This window comes from Colletotrichum siamense (genome assembly GCF_013390195.1).
Source record: "Colletotrichum siamense strain Cg363 chromosome Unknown KSG_Cg363_contig07, whole genome shotgun sequence".
Lineage (NCBI taxonomy): Eukaryota > Fungi > Ascomycota > Sordariomycetes > Glomerellales > Glomerellaceae > Colletotrichum > Colletotrichum siamense.
The window spans coordinates 2,932,078-2,947,387 of record NW_023501020.1 but is presented as its reverse complement, the minus strand read 5'-3'; the positions used below and the strand labels follow the sequence as shown (position 1 = coordinate 2,947,387).

The 15,310-nt window shown below is 51.6% G+C and overlaps 2 protein-coding genes across 2 annotated transcripts; one reads left to right on the top strand and one right to left on the bottom strand.

Moving 5' to 3' along the window:
- Nucleotides 1-967: 967 nt before the first annotated feature.
- Nucleotides 968-2,902, top strand: lpl (Lysophospholipase; the record flags this gene model as incomplete). Its single annotated transcript, XM_036642955.1, has 1 exon — nt 968-2,902. One exon carries the CDS (start codon nt 968-970, stop codon nt 2,900-2,902), a length of 1,935 nt encoding a protein of 644 aa, XP_036491869.1.
- Nucleotides 2,903-3,636: 734 nt separating this feature from the next.
- Nucleotides 3,637-5,534, bottom strand: CGCS363_v011105 (uncharacterized protein; the record flags this gene model as incomplete). Its single annotated transcript, XM_036642954.1, has 3 exons — nt 3,637-4,231; nt 4,279-4,916; nt 4,998-5,534. The coding sequence occupies 3 exons, from the start codon at nt 5,532-5,534 to the stop codon at nt 3,637-3,639; spliced, it is 1,770 nt and encodes a 589-aa protein (XP_036492510.1).
- Between the last annotated feature and the right edge of the window lie 9,776 nt (nt 5,535-15,310).

Genomic DNA, 15,310 nt, shown 5'->3' with positions numbered 1-15,310 from the left:
AAACCTCTCTCACCGTACTTGAAGGGTCAAATCACTTAATCGCCCCCTGGGAGGAGCAAACTCCACTGCCCACTGTCGCGTGAGGTGCCTGGTTGCCCTGCAGCCGCAGTTGCATTTCTGTCTACCCCGTCACACATTGGGTCTCACTCTCTCTATTTCTCGCTTGACGGCCAGCAATAAGAGAATCAAGGACCCTGATGATCACTTTGAACTAAACCTCTCTATTTTAACCTCCTCCAACTTCACCAGTCATTCCCTCTCGAGTCTGAGTGTCATTTGAGCTTAAAATCTCATCTTAGCCCGCTCATCCATCGGAGTTTTGACAACTCATCAAAGCACCCACTCAACATCCACACACCACAAGGAACACCACAGCAACTCACTCACACACACCCAAACGGACCTTCGGCCCCGATCAAATCGCATCGTTCGCCCGCGCGAGAGAAAGCAACCAAGCATAGGCCAGCATAGGGTCATCTCATCTCTTCTCGGCTTCAGAAGGCAAACCCAACCCAGAGCTTGCGCCTGCGGCTCCCTCGCACTCCGACAAGGAAGACCGCACGAGCTTCAATCTCATCTACATTCGACGTCATACCGACCGACACCAAAAATCAAAAACCTTCTCTTTAGCGCGACGGGTCCGTGGAAGGATCCGAAGGGTCACAATCCCCGTCCATCGAAGCCGTCCGCACCGCACTGCCGCTGCACCATGCGCCTAGGGGGTGACAACTATTGAAATCTATTATTACTGCTGAACATCTCCATCTTTCTTCTACTCAATTCTCGCTGCCTTCGATCCTTTTTCTTCCTTCTGCAGGGGCCTTCACTTGCCTTATTTCACATCAACCTCTTTTCACTTTTTCTTTTCTTTCAGCTCTCTTACGGACGCTCACTCATCACCCGTCCTCGAAAACCCAAAGATACCCCCTTCCCACCAGGCGCGAATCATCTCACACACTCTCCAAAAATGTTGCTCCCATCCCTGCTGGCTCTGACAGCCACAGCAGCGGCCCTCGATCCCGCCAAGCCAATGGCAGCCGGCCTCGCCTTCGGCGCCGTCGACCCCCGCGCCCTCCCGGACTCGCCCTCCGGCGGCTACGCCCCGGCCATCGTCGACTGCCCGTCCGCCCGTCCCACAATCCGCTCCGCCGCAACGCTCTCACCAAACGAGACATCATGGCTGCCCCTCCGCCGCAACGCAACTGTAGAACCCATGCTCGACTTCCTCACCCGCGCAAACATCCCCAACTTTGACGCCCAGTCCTACATCTCCCGCGTCCGCTCCTCGCCCTCCCAGCTGCCCAACGTCGCCCTCGCCGTCTCAGGAGGCGGCTACCGCGCCCTCATGAACGGCGCAGGCTTCCTCGCCGCCGCCGACTCCCGCACGCCCAACTCCACCGCCGCCGGCGGCATCGGCGGCCTCCTCCAGTCCGCAACCTACCTCGCCGGCCTCTCCGGCGGCGGCTGGCTCGTCGGCTCCCTCTACTCCAACAACTTCTCCTCCGTAGTCGACCTGCAGCGCGGCTCGCAAGGATCCTCCGTCTGGAAGTTCGACCGCTCCATCTTCCAGGGCCCCAAGGAGTCCGGCATCTCCATCCTCAACACCGCCGACTACTGGGCCACCGTTGCCAAGCAGGTCGACAGCAAGGACAAGGGCTTCGAGGTCTCCATCACCGACTACTGGGGCCGCGCCCTCTCGTACCAGCTCATCAACGCCACCGACGGCGGGCCCTCGTACACCTTCTCCTCCATCGCCGACACCTCCGACTTCCAGTCCGGCGCCCAGCCCTTCCCCATCCTCGTCGCCGACGGCCGCGCCCCCGGCGAGCGCATCATCTCCCTCAACGCCACCGTCTACGAGTTCAACCCCTTCGAGCTCGGCACCTGGGACCCCACCGCCTTCGGCTTCGCGCCCCTCGAGTTCCTCGCCTCCAACTTTTCCGGCGGCGCCGTCCCCGCCAACGGCTCCTGCGTCCGCGGCTTCGACCAGGCGGGTTTCGTCATGGGCACCTCCTCCTCCCTCTTCAACCAGTTCATGCTCCAGAACCTCACCTCCACCGGCATCCCCGACTTCATCCAGTCCGCCCTCACCTCCATCCTCAACGCCCTCGACAAGGACAACAACGACATCGCCCAATACGTTCCCAACCCCTTCTTCGGCTGGAACCCCTCCACCAACGTCAACGCCAAGGAGTCCCAGCTCTCCCTCGTCGACGGCGGCGAGGACCTCCAAAACATCCCCCTCCACCCGCTCATCCAGCCCGAGCGCGCCGTCGACGTAATCTTCGCCGTCGACTCCTCCGCCGACACAAACTTCAACTGGCCCAACGGCACCGCCCTCCGCGCCTCCTACGATCGCGTCGCCGAGCCCATCGCAAACGGCACCCTCTTCCCGCCCGTCCCGGATGCCAACACCTTCATCAACCTCGGCCTCAACAAGCGCCCGACCTTCTTCGGCTGCGACGCCTCCAACTTCACCCTCTCCGCAAACCAGCGCGTGCCTCCGCTGGTCGTCTACCTCCCCAACGCGCCCTACGTCGCCCACTCCAACGTCTCCACCTTCGACCCCTCCTACAAGACCTCCCAGCGCGACGCCATCATCCAGAACGGCTACGACTCCGCCACCCAGGGCAACGCCACTCTCGACTCTGAGTGGCCTCGCTGCGTCGCCTGCGCGATGCTCTCGCGCAGCATGGCCCGCAACAGGGAGACCGTCCCGGACGCGTGCGCCACGTGCTTCACAAAGTACTGCTGGAACGGCACCCTCGACACCCGCGACGCGAGCTACGAGCCCGGTTTCATCATCGGCAACGTCGAGACCAACAGTCCTGCCGCCAAGGCGAGCGGCAGCTTCTGGGCTGGTTTGGTCAGTGCTGCTGCGGCCATGATCTTGGCTATTTGAGAGACGTGAACGTTTGGAAAAATAACTTTCTTTTTTTTGATACCACAACCTTTTCGTGTATGAAACTTTTTGCGTCACAGGCAACCTCCGTTGAATGGAGTTAGGACGCTAAGAAACTGGAACGGCCGTCATTAGCATTACATCACGAACCACATCATGACAGACAGGAAGGGAAAAAATGGAGACGAGAATAAGAGAGAAGTGCGGTCTTTAAAGCGAGTTGGGGGATATCCACTAATGCAAAGCTTCTTTCATGGCAGGAAAAGACCATGCATCTTGACGCCGTGAATGCCAACGTGACACCACCCTGTATGCTTCCCAAGTCCCCCGTATCCGTTTGCACTCCTCGCTTGCGACACAAACACTTCAAAGCAAAAATGTGACATGGTGTATGATTCGTTGGCTTTCCCCTCCGGCGTATTTGTACACTCTTCGTCCGCTCCACCTCTCGAGCGGGTGGTGATGCCGTGTCATGATATAGTCATTACGCATAATAGCTGCCAATAGTCGGGTAAGAGCGCGAAGTCGAGGTGAGCGAGGATAGGCGGCAAAGGTGCCGGAGAGACGCAGCTGAAGGCGATGAAACTTCCCATCTTCTCAAGTGCACCGACCCCCACTGCCCGCCTCAGTGGTCATTATAGCCAAGACCAACCGCCTCGTAAACGTATGAAGCGACAGCAAAAGTTGCCTAGCGAGCAGTGCCTTTCCAAAGTTCTGTCACTGCTGTCGGTAGACTACCTCGCCGGTCGGTAAGGACCGTCAACCCTCACATCCTTGATACCATCTGGCATCATTCTCAACCACTCGGTCCAATTATCAACATCAATAGGGTCATCTCCGATCCGAATCGACAGAACGAGTTGCTGACCCTCTGTGCCGAAGGGCAGACTCGACCTCATAGGGCCGATGTTGAGCGGAGCCAGGAGAATCGACGGCAAACGGGCATTACCAGACATTTGCATGTGGAGAGGCGAGGGAAAGCTCGTGATGGTCTCCTTCTCCGGATTTCTGTCCTGGACAAGGGACGGGTAGTTCGAAAGCAGCTTTGAGTGAAGTTCGGCTGCCGAGAATGGGTTCGCATACCGTTGGGAAGCACGCGTCTTCAAGTGCTCAGTGAGAACTTTGGTGAAAGTGCAACGATCGAGAGCATCGAAATGTTCCTCGGACACTGCCGCAGCGATCAACTCTAAGACACCTTGTTGACGGTGCATCTTGGAGGATGGGAAGAACGCGGCATCCATGATGATTAGGGTATCTGAGCAGGCCTCTTCCAAAACCTGTTGGATGCCGCTCCACCGGATTGTCTCTGCCTTTTCCACATCCTTGGAGCTGGAGGTTGTTGGCAATCACTCAAGACCCGCACATAGGAAACTCACCTGGCAAGAACCATCTCCCGGTTGCCATCCAGGTATGAATGGCCGTTGTAATAGACAATCTTTAAGACATCGCGCTGGTCGCGATCTTCCACAAAGTCTGTAATCTTCCGTGAAAGCCATCTCCATGGGTTTTTGCAAGCCTCGGATGAAGACGGAATAGGGGAGATTGAAAACGTATATCGGTAGTACTGATCGAGGACTTCGCTAAGCTCTTTGACCGAGCTTCCGACACTGAGATCAGGGTCATCCTGCCAGTACAGCAGCAACGCCTGCGCACTGGAGTAGCGACTACGGCTGGGGGTGGAGAGAATCCTCGAAACATTAGTCTGTAAGTCAGACTTCAGGCTTTCGATGCCTGGGAGCATCGGCGGCTTGTCCAGGCGCGGGCCGGACGGCAACGGCGTGCGGATGCGAGATTCACTCAGTCGGTGCTGGCCTGGCGGCGTCGGCGAGTCGATTTCCATCATATCCTGTGCGTCCTGAGGGTACATCGGCTTCACACTGTTCATGAGAGGCGCAGGGCTAAGGGGCCGTTGAGCAGACAGAGAAGGAGCAATGTCCTGAATGGTAGGGCTGTGAGACCTGTGATACTTTCGGACGGCATCCTCCCAGGTCATGTTATGATGGCTGGGATGACACTTAAAGAGCACGGTTTTGTCAGCAGGGAAGAGCAACTCGATGTACACGATATGAGAGTGAAGAGCAGTAAAACAACTTACAGCAACTCTCCTGCGGCGGCAGTCATTACACGCGCCGAGCTTTCTAATGAGGGCGGCTTTCTCTCTCTGTTGCTGGGACAAAGGACCGGTTCGCCTCCTGCTCGCGCGGACCCGGTTAGAGACGTCGGAGCCATCCTTGACATGGAATATGGATGTTAAGTTAGGAGAGGTGTCGGCACTGTACGATGTGTTGTTTGTTTCCGCGGACATGTTGCTAGCAGCAGAGGCCGCGGTAGCCTGAGTTGAGATGGACGAGTTGGTGTCCTTCCTCAATGGAGGAGAGGCCGATTGGCCTGGGGTCGGCGGAGGGAGTTGAGGTTGTTGCTGCTGAGGAGTAGTCTGCTGCTGAGCCTGCTGCTGTTGAGGCGGCGGCGGCGAGGGCTGCGGTTGCGGCTGCGGTTGTTGTTGCGCCGGAGTCTGTGCCGACTGGGGCAATTCATGTTGCGACATTGAAGGCGATGCGGTTTGGGGTCTGTTTCCAGACTCCTCACTGCCGTTCTTCGGAGGCGCTTCTACCAGACTCGGAGCCGGATGCATGCTTGCCAAATGTGTTTTCTTGTCCCTTTGTCACAGCAGCAACTACCCTCGACCCATTCTCGGTGTGCGGTGGTTGCGGCGTAGGAGCGTGTGGCGGATAAAAAAAAGAAATTAAGAAGACGACGGGGTGGCAAGAGAAGTAAATCCCCGACGCGGCTCTCTATCCCACTCAGCCAGAGCGAGTAGTCCTGTTTCCTCTCTCTCTCTCACGCGGCTTTTCTTTGTGCCCTGTGAATCGATGTCGGGCAGATTGTGTGATGTGCCCCACCGAGATTCACCGACGCGAGGTCGCGAGCAGAGAAAAAGTGAGGGGTAAAAGAAACGGGTCCTGGGAGGCGGGGAGCAACCCAACAGAGACTGAATGCGCCGAGGCCGTGGGAGGGCAATTGAGGGCCAGAAACCAAGGGGAGTGCACCGCAGTGACCGTGGAAGTTAAAGATAGACAAGATGGGAATTTGGTTTCGGTGGAAGGCCGTCTCAATTCGATCTTCAGGTGTGTGAAGGTGGGAGGAAGAGGGCCGAGGCCAAGGACCGCAAATAAAAAATAAGGTCGGTCGGTCAGGATTTAAGGGTAGGTATGTAGGTACCGCAGGTACGAAGATGGTTAGGTGAGGAAGGTAAGGTATCCGTCCAGCAGGTAAGGTAGGTACTGCCCCGGGATGTACAGCACAGAAGACCGGGACGTGCACCGAGTACCGGAGAGGGAAAGAGCGAACGAAGCACAGGCCAGCCAACCACGGTGAAGGAGGCAAGGAAGGCAGGAGCGACCCTGGGCAGGTAAGGTAAGGTAAGGTAAGGTAAGGTAGGTAGGTCCCGTCTTCTTGTCGCTTGCTCTTTCTTTCTCTAGGAAAAATGGAGAAAGTATCCGCGTAAGGTACGTGAGTGAGGATTATCGTACGCCAGGAAGGTAGCCAGCGGAGAGTGTTCCCACCGGCAAGTAGGTAGACCGTAGTAGTGATGGCGATGAGCAAAGGCCCGGAAGATAGGTACTTCGGGCCAGGTACCGGTCAGCCCAGGCCGGGACGGGGACGGAGACGAGGGTGACGACGGGGGGCGCGAATTGGGTGTGGTCACAGCACCTCTTGGGTGGTAGTGAGAGACACAGACACGGACAAGGAAGATGGATGTCGGGTCGGTAAAAAGGTGAACCTCTCACGCTGGGGCAATGGACGACGGGAGCAACAGGTGGGAGGGAAACAGAGACAAAAGACTGTGAGTGAGAGTGAGGGTGAGAGGTGAAGGCAGGGGTCTGGGTTGTTTGTGTATCCTGGGTTCTGGGTTCTTGGGTCTGGGTTTCTGACTGAGATGCTGATGATTCGACGGAAGTGTCCAGAGATGGCGACTTTATGGAGCGGGTCTGCGTCGTGTCTTGGACTAATCCGCCGTTGTCGGGTCCTGTTGCTTTCCTTGACCCTCTGTCAGACTTTTGTGTCTTTCGTCTCTCGTGGCTCGGAAAAGCGTTGGTGTTGTTTCTGCGACTACTGCGATGCTCGTTGCTTATTACTGTTGTCGAGCTTGCTGAGACCAAGGGCCAGACAGATTCCCCGCAGAGTCCCTGGTCCTCGTGCTTTCACTCTGCGGTTGCAGGGCAGACAATTGGGTTGTGATCCAATGGATTGTGGGTATTGGTATGGGGACGGGGACTTGGACTCCTCTTCCCAGCATTGCGTCTGTTAGTCCTTTCGTCCTTTCTTCTTCACGTAAGGTTTTCCTCACCTTGAGTCTCTGGGCTTCTTCCCTGCTCAGGCTGGACAGCAAACAGATGCTTCTAAGTTCCAAGAGGCATGATGCAATATGAGTTGTGCAATAAGGGCCGGAACTTTGACTGGCTTACTGATGTTCATGAAGAGGAGGCAATGATACCGACACTCGCGATGAAAAAGCAACTGGATAGAGAGAGGGAGCAACGGCCTAGAAGTCTTTGGGCAAGGAAGAGGTTGCAAGGTTACACGACCCAGCCCGAGAAGCAGCCCGGCCCAGCCCAAGGCAATGCACTACACTTTAACCTAGCCAATCCACCTGCACCGTTCTCAGAACGCATTTGCCGTTGGGGGATACTTTGTATGTACGAAGGACACCACGGTCAACTAAGGTAAGGTAGGTAAGGTAAGGTAAGGTAAGGCAAGGTAAGAAGGCATGGGATCGAGGTGCCCAAGAGCAACTGCAAAGGGAAGCCGCACCCGCCCCGTGCCGCGGCCGAGGGCGCAGCTGCACCTGCGATTGACGACCCGAGTATCTCGAGTACATGCTGCCGCTGCTGCATTGCCTTCCTTCTCACTTCCTCTCTCTCTTTCATCCTTTCTTTCTTCCTCTTGTCAGGCCCAGCGGAGCGCTTGACCCGGCACCGTTTAAATTTTTTTAACCCTCGGAGGGGAAGGAGGGGAAAAAAGAAGCGGCTTGGGCAGGAGGAAAGGGTCTAGGGTGGCCGGTCGTGATTGTTTAGTGGTCACCTTCCCTCATCCACAATCCACACTCACGCGCCATTCTGCAAAAGGTGGGAAGGTGCAAGGTGAGTTGAGTGGGATGACCACGGTCCACGGGCTGCACCTGCTCGCTGCGCTGCGCTGCACCGGGCGGGGTCTCCTACCTAGGTAAGCTAGGGTAGGCAGGTACCTCCTTCCACCTTCCACTGCACCTGAAGTCGGGTGTCTTCCTTTCATGGCACGAGGGCAGTGGAGGCGGCCATGTACACCGTGCTGCTCTTCTGCAGGGAAGTGACTTCTAGCGACGGTGAAGCGTCGCGTTTGGCAGGTGAGAAGGCAGAACTCACCAGGACCGATCCTGACCTTTGGCGGCATTCCTTGCCGGTAGACCGCCGCTATTCCTCCGACCTTCTTACTTTTTGTTTTCTTGGTTCAACATGGTAAGGTATGCTTCGGCGTTTTCTGTTTCCTCTCGTCTCGTCTCGTCTCGTCCTGTGTCTTTTCCCCTTCCTCCCCGCGATCCACTTCAGATCTTAACGAGATGCTTGAATCGAGCAAAGAATTATGGGGTTTCGGGTTACCTTCGACTGGTTCGCTCGGTTCAACTTGAACATGTAACGGTGGCCCCCAAGTTCTCATGGGTCAAGGCCGGCCTGTCACCTACTTGTTATGAAGCTGCATGGGATGGATCGGAACAAGCAGGCCTCGCTTGGGAACTGACAGAGACAAGCAGCCGTGGCGGCATCCGGATGGTTCTCTTATTAGAGGAGGACATAACTCGGCAATGGACGAGAGCGAGAGCGACTTGCTCCGAGAGATGCGAAGCGATGCGCATAATGTCGACAGGTGTTTCGGGCACTCTCGCAGATGAGACGCCTGATGCCAGCGGCACCTACCTACCAAGTACATCACACCAACGACAAGGCGTCAATCTCATGGAGTCGCATCATATCAGCTTGACGGACACGGCCCGGCCGATGATCTTCAACAACGTCCAAAAATGCCAATGAGCACACGCTCACCGACCAGAGATGGTGTGTACGTCTGATCTCGGTGTCTCGGCTGAGGAGCATTTAGGCATTGCCCGTCCCTTGGCATGTGCGGGTTTGTCAATTTGTCCACCTACGGAGAAGTGTGGCAGGCCCGAAGAGCTATGCGATCCGTCCAAGCCATCGTTTGGATCCTCGACGTTGCGGGCAAGCCCAATTTCCATCCCGTGCCGTGCCTCTTGGACACAGCGGAGTGCGACTGGCAGGGCCACTTCGTGACAACCGGCGAGGAGAGGAAAGAAAAAAACAAGCGCCTCTGACGATGCAAAAAAAGCCCTGGCCTGCGTCTTGCATCTGCCTGCCTCCATGTCCTGGTCCATCAAGGCCAGCAATGGCAGGAAGCTCATGTCATGCGCACCACGTGGACCCTCTCCGGTCCCTGCCCCCGACTCCTGCCTCCCAATTGTCTGTGTCTCGCTCAGCAGATTTGCTCTCCGCTGCGTGTGCTGCGCTGCAACTCAACTGCACTGCGCTGTGCTGGCTGCATCATGCCTCCTCATCTCATGGATTCACACAACGCGTCCTTTTTCAGCACTCAAAACAGCCAGCCATCGTCCCGCCCGCCCGCTTCCCACGGCTCCGCCCACCGAGCATCAGGATCGGGTAGCTGAGTCGTTCACCTCGAGGCCCAAAAGCCCAATGAATGTCGCGACTGGTAACTGGAAACAATCGGGGACCGTCAACTCGGACCCCACCGCCAGAGAGCCAATCGTCTGGTTTGGCTTCTAATTATCCGCACCTTAGTCGGACATCAACGGCCCAACATCGTCAACAGGTCACACTCTGCACTTACAACCTCGCTCCTTAGGAATCGATGTTTCCGCTCAACCACCACTCATTGGTTGCTCCAACTCAATTTTATCTCACACAAGTCTAACAAACTGCAATCTCGGGCCTCAATGTGGCCTCCACACCTTGCCGTCTCCGAACTCACCACTCACCTCTGACCTCGCTCACCTCCATCCATCCAATATGCGTACCGACCGTTGCAGACTTTGAGCTGGCCACAACCACCTTCCTTGCCGCCCCACGAACAAACATCAGAAGCCTGCGACCATTCATTCATTCAACCATCCATCCATCATCCATTCCAGCCAATCGCACCTTGACCTCACCGGGACATACCGCCAGCCTCACCGCAACTCTCCATCCGATAGGTCTCCGCTCAACCCCCCACACTAGCACCTGAACGTTTTCTTTCTCTCACCCCGGTTCACGAATCAACCGGCGTGTCTCAATCCCGCTACCTCTGTAATTCCCCTCGAGCGAGACGAGTTACGCAGCATTCTGCTGCATGCTTTTTAGACAGCATGCCAGGTCTTGCTGCTCACCTACCCACGCGATGCAACGGTCCAAACATGCCATGCCTTGCCCTGGCCGGGTCTAGTCTGGCCTGCTGTCGACAAGGGTTACGGATGAAGACCCCATCGTTCGTCCCGTCGCACATCTCGATTCCCGACAGAGTGCCACCGGCTTGACAGCGGTAACAAGGCAGTTTTCCCGATGACTAGCAAACCGTCATGTCATGCCGTGGCTATGCTTCTGACTCTAGGAAACCTAGCTACGAGCGTTGCAGTCGACCCATTGTCGAAGGAGGGACATCAACACCACCCCAGCACGCGAGTCTCCACTCACTCGGAATGTCTGTATTCGTCCTTCCAGGCTCTCTCTCCCGCCGAGTCGGCCGGCCTTACACCGTCGCTATGTGTCTATGATTAGCGGCATATGCACGACAGACATGCGCGAGACTGGTGGGATTCGCGCTTGAGATAGCCGTCGCGCCGTCTGTTTCTGTCGCCCTGCATGGCATGTGCAGGACAACAACATCGAACCTCTCTCTGCCGCAGATGCTCTCAACCGCTGCATTCAACTCAGCGAGCCAGCCCTGCCTGAGACGCGTGCCGATGATCACAACAAGCTCCCCAACATGTCATCAACGTCTGACTAAACGCCCGTCAATCGAGCGTCGGCTTTCCGTCCATCCTTCCACGACAGTTGGAGAGCCAAAAAAGAGGGTGGCGGGTATGGATAACGGATGCCACATCTCTCCTTGTCGGGACCCGGTGAGCCTAAGGGTCCCCACCCTTCCGGGCTCATCACTTGTCTCGGTCTGCATTCCTCCGGCCACTGACGATGCGGCCAGCGACGGATCAGCGACCCTCACTGGCCGCGCTTCCCCATCACCGAACAGTGAGGAAAATGGGGGAAAAGTCTCAAATCCCGCGCGCGGTGAAGGGAACCGCAGGATGGGAAGTGTGTGATGGCGCTCCACCTCAAGCTTGTGGATTGGCCAGCCTCCGATATCGCACTTTTCCGCTTTTGGTCAGGTCCGGGAACCTCCCGCCGACCGAAGCCGCTTCAGCGAGGTGTGACAATGGCTAATGGTGGGGGACGGCACCGCGGGCGCGAACGGTCTCTGCTTCGGTCGTCGCCCGGCGTCAAGACGAGCTGTTGGACCAGCCCTTCAGCCTCAGTCACCTGAGCACACCTCGATTTTGCCTTCCCGTCCCGGGTGGTGAGACAACCTTCGGCAAGTAGCTGGAGGTGCGGGTTGCAGATGGCAGTGCGTGTCTTTGTGGTCGGTGTGGAGTGTTGCACGGAATCTGGACCGACGGTCGGTGAGTGATCTTAGGTTTGAGGCTCAAACTCACCTGACCGGTCACTCAACAACTCCAACGAGTAGTCTCTGTTGGCTTTACCTTGTGTTACCGATGGTGCAGCGCCATTTGAAGTCACAAGGATGGTGATCGGCTGCTTGTGATAGTGTCCATCATCCCGAAACGCCACCCTATATTGCTTGTGGCGGGAGCTAGAGAACCCTCCGATGCAAGGAAGGACTGACATCCACCTTCGCCGGAGTGTAGGATGAGATGGCAGGTTCTAAACGATGTTCAAAAGACACTACTCAAGCGAGAAACGCCCGCTACATGATGTGAACATGCTGACGGGTCACCAAAGTCTGGAACCTTTCTGAAGAGACGTTCGTTCTAGCTTACGTCGTCATCTCGTCATCTACACGACACGTGAGTCAAGTTCGATTCCGGCTCTCAGGTGATTCTTGTATCTCCCATAACCTCGCTGTCTATTCTCACACAATGGCTAAAATTTGGGCGGTGTCATAAGTCTCTGCAACTGCGGCTGTGATGTATTTGTGTTTTTCCAATGAGTTCGTTAGCCATCTCTTGAGTCATTCGATGAAGTGGAAGAGTGCGAAAGAAGATGCCCCTGACTTATTTGGGCCATTTCATTACTGCTCCAAAAACCCTTGTCGACTTCTGCGCCTGTGCTCCGGGACGTATCTCACTCCCCGTGCGGTCCTCTTTCACCACTGGTATGTATCCTTGACATTGTCGCGCGTATTCGTTTCATTCACCACAAAGTGACTCTTACACAATCATAACCACCTTATTACATCGGCAAAGGACGCTGCGAGCACTCGCTTTGTATCTGTCTCGAGGTTCTCAAATACACGGGAGTTTGAGAAACATCGAATTTGTCCTCGCTGGCTGTGACTGTTGAAGAGTTGTAGGATGTTATATTTCCCGCATGCCCCAAGCTTGCATCCAAACGCGGGACTCATCTTTCTGTTACGGGGTCAAGGGCCCACGACGTCTAACACCGCTCACCCAGATTCATCGTGGTTGACGAGTTTCCACTGCTTCACAACCGCTTCTCGGTTGAGATATTTATTTTTCGGTTGGATGCGGATCCAAGTGACTACTAGGTACGACCAGGCATCGGAGTATTTAATCATCGTACGTGCTTTCTCCCCCGAAGTTTTCTGCAATCGAAAGCAGTGTTGCACTCGTTTGCCAGGTAAGGTCCAGGCCCACGCAGGTATCATGCAAGAACCTAGCCTCCTGAAACCAATGTTTACCACCTACCTCGCTTTTCCTCCCTTACGCCGGGATCTGTTTCTTTTATGTTGTCGTTCATGTATTATGCGGTGCGAATAAGGCTAGGAATGAGAAGCAACGCCGCGGCTCAGGTGTGAGGCCGTCATTTCATCTATTTCAACCGCTTACTCGCTCCACGATCAAGTTCTTTGATCAGGTCCATTAAGTCAATGTTGGGTTCATAGAACGAACTGTGTCTTGTTCTCTATCATTGTCAGAAGCTTAAGAAGTCTTTTCTTTTCTGCTGCTGCAAGCCTGCCACATGTTCGCCGCCTACCATATATCCCACTACCTGAATGCAATGCTGAATCTTTGGTATTCCATGTTCGGCAATGAAATGTGGTGTCAAGCTCCCACAATTCATTGAAATGCTGGGGCCTGAACAGGGCATGTAAAGACTTTTGTGGACTGTGTCGCGTATTCGATCGTCTGCAACCTATAACAGGACCAAACTGCCTATTGCTTTGTCGTTCACTATCCCGGTTGTTGTCAGAGTATTGATTTGGTGGATACCAGCAAGGAACAGCAATGAGATTGCTACAGCGCATACCATTGAAGATGAACCAGCTACATTCTCCTGGCTTTCTTTAACCATATTACTGCCATTGCTGAGAGATCTGAGCAGGATTGGTAGGGTCGGGTCAAAGGCAACAATTTGGTCCTCGAAATCGCAATGCTGTACATTCCACCTGCCCTTAAATCTTCTCATGACGCCCTCTTCATCTTGGCGTGTATGTATCTGATACCGACTTTCTGGGCATCAGTCTTGCATTTTCCTTCCTCCCTCTTAAGCCACAGCTCACAACTTTCACACGGCTCTTTCCCCTTATTTCAAGCTGGGATAATGTTTCGATCTTATTGGAAGCCGCAAATAGCGCATGCGGTGCACAGGATCGCCTGTGGGCTGAACTTGACCAGCTTGGCTGTGCTTACGCCGGAGAGCGCAAAACGACAACAGATCGAAAACGCTGTCTTCGAGCCTCGTCCACGCATATTCCCAGCGCAGCATACTAACTAAGCCGAATCAATTAATCAATTAATCAACTAATTAAATTGAGGCTATTCAGACAGTTAATCAATTAAGCTAATAGCGCTATTAGCTTAATTAAGCTTAATAAAATAATATTACCTAGAAAAATAAAAATCTAGTTTTTAAACTAATTAGAATTTTTAAAAGATTTAATAAAAAACAAAAAAGTTAACTAAATATTCTTTTCTAATAGCTTAAAGTTATAACTTTTTAAGCTTTTATACTATAGTTAATAACTTAAACTAATTTTAAATTAATATCTCTATAATTCTTTATATAGTAAACTTACTATTAGTTTATTAAGTCTTATTATAATATATCTTTTAAAAAAAAAAAATAAGTAGTTATTAATATTAATTTAATAATACTTTTATATTAATAAATAGTAGAGTAAAGCTAAATACTTCTTAATAATAAAGTTAATATTATTAAGAAATACTAAAAGTATTAGAAATATATTTTTTATTATATTATTAGATTAATATATTTTTAGCTTTTTTATTAAAGCTTAAAAAAAGCTTATTTTTTAATCTCTTTATTAGTTTTTTAAAATAACCTTTTTTTAATATTATTATTAATATTATTATTATTATTATTACTATTATTATTATTATTATTATACTTTAAAATCCTATTTATATATACTTCTTAATATCTTTTTTAACTTCTTATTTATTATTAAAATATCTCTATTAGTTTATAATTAATATATTAATTACTTTATTAAATATAAAATATTATCTCTTTATAAAATTACTATTTAAATTTATATATTATTTATTACTACTAATAATATATTAACTATTAATTTAGTTATATATAATACTCTTAAAACTTTATTTTATATTATATAGAAAAGCTAATAGTTTATTAATATTAATACTATTTTAAAGAAAAGGAGTTAAAGTTATACTTTTTAGATTATTAATAAAAGTATATTTATTTTTAAAATTATACTTAATAGTATAAGAAGAAGTACTTATTAAGTTTATTAATATTATAATAAAATAAGAACTCTTAATTAACTATTTAATATTATAGCTACTTCTAACTTTACTTAATACTTTAAATATAATTATTCTATTTTCTAAAATATTTATAAAGTTAATAATATATCTACTAATAATCTTAATAACTTTAGTACTTTATTTAAATATTACTAATTTCTCTTTATTATTATACTTAAATAGAAAACTATATAAATTAAAAAGCTAGCTATAAGTTTCTTTATTAATATTAGTAATTTTCTTATAATATTTAGTAATTAGTATATATAATATATACTTACTTTATTTAATTATAATATTAATACTTAGATATATTAGTTAAAGACTAATTAGAGGGATTAACTTTAATAACTCTATAATTTTAAAAAGTA